Source organism: Columba livia, chromosome 19 (assembly GCF_036013475.1).
Source record: "Columba livia isolate bColLiv1 breed racing homer chromosome 19, bColLiv1.pat.W.v2, whole genome shotgun sequence".
Lineage (NCBI taxonomy): Eukaryota > Metazoa > Chordata > Aves > Columbiformes > Columbidae > Columba > Columba livia.
The window spans coordinates 3,677,390-3,683,486 of NC_088620.1; the positions used below are offsets into that span (position 1 = coordinate 3,677,390).

General features: G+C 52.2%; 1 protein-coding gene across 6 annotated transcripts in view; it reads left to right on the plus strand.

The window, feature by feature from the left end:
- The window catches only part of VAV2 (vav guanine nucleotide exchange factor 2), a 117,102-nt gene extending 111,137 nt beyond the window's left edge, over positions 1–5,965 (plus strand). For 3 of the 6 annotated variants that reach the window (XM_065035683.1, XM_065035685.1, XM_065035688.1), the window contains 3 exons: positions 370–456; positions 2,566–2,720; positions 3,329–5,965. In XM_065035683.1, coding sequence (XP_064891755.1) covers positions 370–456; positions 2,566–2,720; positions 3,329–3,376 — 290 coding nt within the window. In that variant the 3' untranslated portion in view covers positions 3,377–5,965. The remainder of the gene's footprint in view (positions 1–369; positions 457–2,565; positions 2,721–3,328) is intronic. The other 3 variants (XM_065035686.1, XM_065035687.1, XR_010467180.1) reach the window with 2 other exon arrangements.
- The last annotated feature ends 132 nt before the right edge of the window (positions 5,966–6,097 follow it).

Below are 6,097 nucleotides of genomic sequence, written 5' to 3' on the forward strand. Positions count from 1 at the left end.
AATAGGAAGCAAAGTGTGCGTTAGCATGAAATGTTCTGCTTTGTCTAAAAGCCTGACTGCAGAAATAACGACTTTGTGAGGAATGTGTGCATTTTTAAAAATATAAAAGGAAGATAGTTTTTAAAAGCTAAATATTCTTTTGCATAAAATACAACCCTAGGATGATTTTTGAGCCCCCACGCTGCCTGTGCGGGGCCAGACGTGCCACCAGCTGTCCCAGCTCCGCGTCCCTGTGCAAGCCCTTCTGCATGCCTTGCCCTGTATTTCTCCGTCGGCTTTTAAAGCATTGTGCATTATAATACATATTTTTTTAATTTCCTTTTTAATGCGTGTTCTGCCTCTTTCTGTTTCTCTCTAACCTCTTTGCAGCCTCCTGCGCTTCCTACAACTTTTCTTTTCTCAGTCCTCAGGGCCTCAACTTTTCTTCTCAGAACTCCTCCAGTCCCTTCTGGTCAGGTACTGGTGCCTCTCCTCACCGGAGAGACCTGCAGCATCGCCAGCTTGAAAGCCATCGCTGGCAGGACCTGCGGGGTCCCCGCTGTCCTCCCATCACCCCCAGGCACTTGAGGGGGTCCCCAGTGCTGCCCTGGGGCACAGCCTGGAAAGAAGTTAATTAACTGAGGCTTGGCTGGAAGCAAAATGTGCTCCCCCCGTCTCCCCATAATCAAGGCAGGGAGGAGATGGAGTTGTTGCTATTTGAGAAAAGGGGTTAAAATTAAGAACAATAACAAAAGTGAATCTGGTGCATTGGGATCTCATGATGTACTTCAAGCTCAACCTGCATATCCCATGTGTTTCACCGAACGAGCATTGGCATCACACCGTCTTCTAGACCATTCCTCCTTGCTGTACAACAAGAACATTTCGATGCCCGGCAGTTTTTGAGCTCTGGCATCTGTGGCTGCTCAGGAGCCCCTTGGTGGGGAGGCTTGAGGGGGGGAACCTGTGCTGTCAAATGTGTTTTGGAGCTCCGAGTCTCTGCAGAGACAGCAGTGGTGCTCTGGCCTTTGAACCCCATCAATTAAATGCATTACAGACTGGCGTCTTCCTCCCTGTTTGGCAGGGATCAGAGCAAAATTGTGCCAGTTTATTTCTTCCTATTTAAGCTTTTACCTTTTATATTTTGCTGAGGCCGGACAGGGAAAATCATCAGCAAAGCCACATGTGTTTTCCTTGGTGTCATGTTTGGGAAAACACTTAACTTTTCAAGGTATTGGGACATAATTCTGGGAATTTGGGATCCTTTAACTGCATACAAAGTATTGCAGAAAATAATGGGTGCAGCAGTGGGCTCTGAGCAAGCTCCTGATGGAAGAGTGCAAAGCTGCCACAATTCTCGCTCCATTCTCCATCCTGGTGAGGATGGAGGAGCCCTCCAGTGATTGCACGTTGTGTCTGCACTGCTTCCATCGCCATCCTCATCTCCTTCCATCTCAAGAGCTGAAAACCTGGGCAAAGCTTTTCCTCAAACTTAGTTCAACCTTGGTTTGCGAGCTTTTTGTTAAATGGAAATCAGTCCTCGAAACTCCTGCCACAAAAGGGGCGGCTTCACCGAAAACACAATGTCCCTTCAGGGTGGGGGTTTTACACTTTTTTTTCTTTTTTTTTTTTTTTGCATTTTTTATTTCCTCTTCCTGTCCCATCCCTCCCATTGTTGCTCTCCAGCTCTCCTTCCCCCCTGCCCAGGCACTGGGGTGGGGAGGTCAAGCTCTGCTCCTGCTGTTTCCCCTTCCCCATTGCTCCCCTGTGCCAAGGGCTTCCCTTCTGCCTCCCGAGCATCCCCTGCCTGAAGTGATGCAGATCCACGGTGCTGGGGCCATGCCGGTGCTGGCGGAGGTCAGTCCCAGGATGGTCCCCAAGGACAAGTTGCTTGGCACGAGGTGTTGGTCAGCATTAGGGTTTGCAGGGTGCTTTTGCACATTTTGGGCTGTTGGGAGACCAAGCTTCCAAGGCCCCTGGCAGGGACAGGAGTAGGGGGGATACTGGGTTTGCAGCTTGTTCCTCCTCGTGGCAAAACATACAGGTTTTGCTCAGCATTTCTAGGAGAATCCAATCCCAATAACTTATTTTTTGGAAATAATATAAATACAAGTTAATTTGCGAAATCTTCTGATGAGGTGGTCCCATCAGGTGCTGGGAGCTGTGCAGCAGCCAGAAATTACGTTGATGGTGGAACAGGATTTTTCCCTGATTTTATTCTAATGACTGTGTATTCCCATGAAATCTTCTCTTTCACAACCTTCTCACAAAAGCACCCCTCACCCCAGTGGTCCCTACCAAGTCCTTCCTAGACTCTCCTGGTCAGAAGAGAGTCTTCCCAAGCCCAAAGAGCTGTATAAAGCCCGGCAGGAATTCATTTCACCCCCGACCATCCCAGTCCCTGTGGGGCTGAGCAATTGGGATGAGCCAGCCCCACCATCCCCTCTGATCCAGGTTGTGGCATTGTGATGGGAGCCAGCGCCGTGGTGGAAAACCCAGGTTGAACGTCACCAAGCTTTCTCCAGGCTTCGGCCGGTCCCTTGCGGTGGGGCAGGTCCCGACTCCCTCTGCTTTGTCCCCTCGCAGTATTCACCCCACGGGTCATAGGGACGGCGGTGGCACGATACAACTTCGCGGCGCGGGACATGCGGGAGCTCTCGCTGCGGGAGGGCGATGTGGTGAAGATCTACAGCAGGATCGGCGGGGACCAGGGCTGGTGGAAGGGGGAAACCAACGGAAGAGTGAGTGCATCCAGATAACGTCCTGTTTCTGCAGTGCATTGTCCTCCCCACTCTCAACCTGCCCAGCTAGAACACAACCTGCTGCCAGCACAGCAAAGGGCAGAGGGATGCGTCCCACTCCCTCATGCTCTTTTCTGGCTCATGGGTGGGCTGTCATCTCACCAGAGCCACTGCTGTGTCACCAATCGGTGCTGTGTGACAGGGACACGTGATATGGTGGCAGGCCAGCTTGGGCGATTTTGGGATCTGCCCTTCCTTAAACCTGCGCCTGAGGGGTTTCCGGAGGAGCAGCTCTGCAGGTGACAGGCTCAGCATCCTGGGGACAAGCAGCAGGCTGATGGCTTGACCTGGTGTCCCATGGAGTTTGTAGCACTGGGGACCGATTCTTCATGCCCTGATCCTTTATACACTGTGGACAACCCGTGTGTCCAAGGCAATGTATAGTTGCTAGCTTTGTCCCAAGTGAGGGTGAAGGCTGCGGGCGCATCTATCACTGTACAGATGCTCATGGGGAACAGCACATGATGACAGGGGAATAGTCCCGGTGACAGGACAGGAGGTCACTTCAGCTCCCCAGTCTCCAGCTCTTCTCTCCGCTTCCCCGACAGGTCGGCTGGTTTCCCTCGACGTATGTGGAAGAGGAGGGGGTGCAGTGACTGCGGGGATGTCTGGTGGAAAGTCCTCGAGTGCCCAGAGCGAGCCGCTGCAGACCGTGCACAATTGTCCCAATGCCTGCGGGTCCCCGTGAACCATGGCCGGACACCTCCCGGGACAGTTCTCGCAGACTTTAGCAACCCGTTCCTCTGTACAGCGTGTGCCTGTGCGTGTCGGGGCCGCTGCCGGCCTCACTTCTCTTGCGTGTATAGAAGATGAACGGTCTGTCGGATGACATCCGCGTAGCAGCTGCAGAAGAGTCCCGGGAAAGCCGTGTTCCCCTGCATGGACAGAGCTGAGAGACTCTGCGCGGTGCCCGTCAGAGGATGGGGGACAAACCTCTTGGAGTTAAAAAAGAAAAAAAAAATAATGTTTTTAATGTTTTAAAAGCCACCGTGGTGATGGTGGTGGGAGGGTGAGGCTGAAGGTTTGTGCCTGGCTGTGCCAAGGTGAGAATTTGAGGGTTTCTAAGGGGAGGGAGTGACTCAGCCCCAAGGAGATGATGCGGACCCCACACCACACTGTTCGGGTGGGCTCCCAGCTCAGGATTTTGGCAGCGTCCCCAGGCAGCTGTGGCTGGGGCGATGGGGCAGAGCAGGGACATGCGGCCCTGGAAGAGGGAGAGGCTGTTGCTAATCTCTGAAGGATGCCGGCTGTGACACCAGGAGCACGTTTTGACCATCAGACGTAGGCTGGAAGTGACCTCCAGGTCAGACAGGAGGGAAAGGAGCTGCTTTGGCATCCCAAGCCCCATTTTTTTTACAATCACCTTGGGTCCCACCAGCCTTGCTGGGGGCTGACTGGTCTCACCGGTGAGCAGGGGGTCTCAGTGTGTTGCAGGGCTGGGTAGTGGCTTTGCCACACAAGGGTTTTGGAGGCCACCAAGGCACCAGGTACACGCAGAGGAGTGGACGGGAGTGTGTGTCTGTGGGTCTGTCTGTAATCCCGCTGTGGGCGGGATCCCCTTGAGCCAGGCTGATTTTTCTTGCAGCCACAAACCCACCAAAGGAAGGGCTATGGTATCAACTCCTGATTTCTCTTGCTAAGTTGTAAAAAGCATCTCTTCTTCCCCAGCTGTGTGCACTTTTGGGGGCTGTGAGTGCTGCCCCCTCTTCTCCTCCCACAGGCTGTTACTGCTGCTGCTGTCAAGTAAAGGTCCGTCTGTCCTGGCATTGCCACTTTGTCCTGAGCACCGTCTGTCTGAGTCTGTTCTTTACAAAGTGCAGCCCCCATGGTTGGTAGGCAGAGCTGCCGGGTGGAAATCCTGGCCACCGTCTTCTGCTGGGCACTGGCTTTACTCTCCACCTCCAGAATTTTACTTCTAAAGTGCAAATACGAACAAATAACGTGTGTGGCGGGGAACAGCTTTCCTCTACCCAGTTTTTGAGCCTCTCCAGCCTCTCTGAATCCGTGGCATTTTGAGCTGGTGCTTCCATGACCTGACATAGTTCTCATGGGACTTGCGGTGGTCCTGCCATGGAGTGCCCTGGGCCTGGTCTGGAGACACAAGCGCTGGGTGGGTGAGCGGTGCTGATGCCATCGGTCCTTGGCACGAGGGTCCCACGGCAGCATCTGAAGCCTTGCCGCAAATGGAGCAGTGATACCCTGTTTGGGATAATAAATGGGAGAGTTTGGGACACTCAAGGAAAAGTTAATAACTTGGAAATTCAACGTTGTTGGTCAGTGACAAGCCCAGAGCTGCCCTGTTTTGCTGCCTATTGCTCCTGGAGCCTCTGTACTCGGTGCCAGGGGGAGTGGGGTCTGGGTTGGGGTCTGTCCGGGACAGGTGCCCACTGGGGTCTTGTTCTGGGAGGTGACAAGGACACGGCTCAGGGCTCTCCCACGGTACTGTGGCCATAAGGGAAAATTTGGGGGTGCAGGGAGCTGGCGATGTCCTGGATTCCTGGAGCTGTGGAGCTCGGGGCGTATTTAGGGGAGATGAGACACACGCACACACCCAAGACAAACTCACGATGGCTCCTGTTACGCCTCAGATCCTAAAGCCTTACGCAACCCTCCTGCTTAACGTGGCCGGTTTTTGTAAGACGGATCCCAAAGGGATCCCCGAGCTCCACCGCTGCCCGGGCTCCCCTCCCAGCCCCGCCAAACCCCCTCCCTCCGGAGAGCTCTCCCCTCTTGTGTTTACTGTTGTAAGAAACTCGTTAAAGAGATTTGATTTGTTTGTAAGTAATTATTCAGCCATTTGCCACAATATATATCTGTGAATAAGAAGGGAAATGTTTTTTTTTTTATGATGGTGAGAAAATTGTATATATATTTTAGCTCATCGCAGATCATTCAAAGTTGCAATGGGATACGTTGGAAAATAATATGTAAATTCCTTGGGGTTTTCCTTTGCACTGCACTAACTGGGGTTGGGTGGAGGGGGTTTAAAAGTAAAACTGTTTGTTTATGGAATAGTTTATAGCTGGGAATTTGGAAATCATTTGGAATAGCTTGTAATGCTGGAATAGAAACTTTAGCTGCTACTTAGAAACCCTTTTGCATGTGGTTTTTCCAGACCTTTTTAAGTTACAATACATCAAAGTAAATTCCACAACACAAAAAAATAAAGTGTAATTTTGCTGATAGGTTTCTTTTTTCCAGCCATGGTTTTTACTGCAGCTCAGGCTTGTGTCAGGCTTCTTCTCACTAAGTCCCCTTGGCTGTGCTGGGGACAGTGGGGTGGCTTGGCCAGTCCAGGGGAGACGTGCTCATGGGGA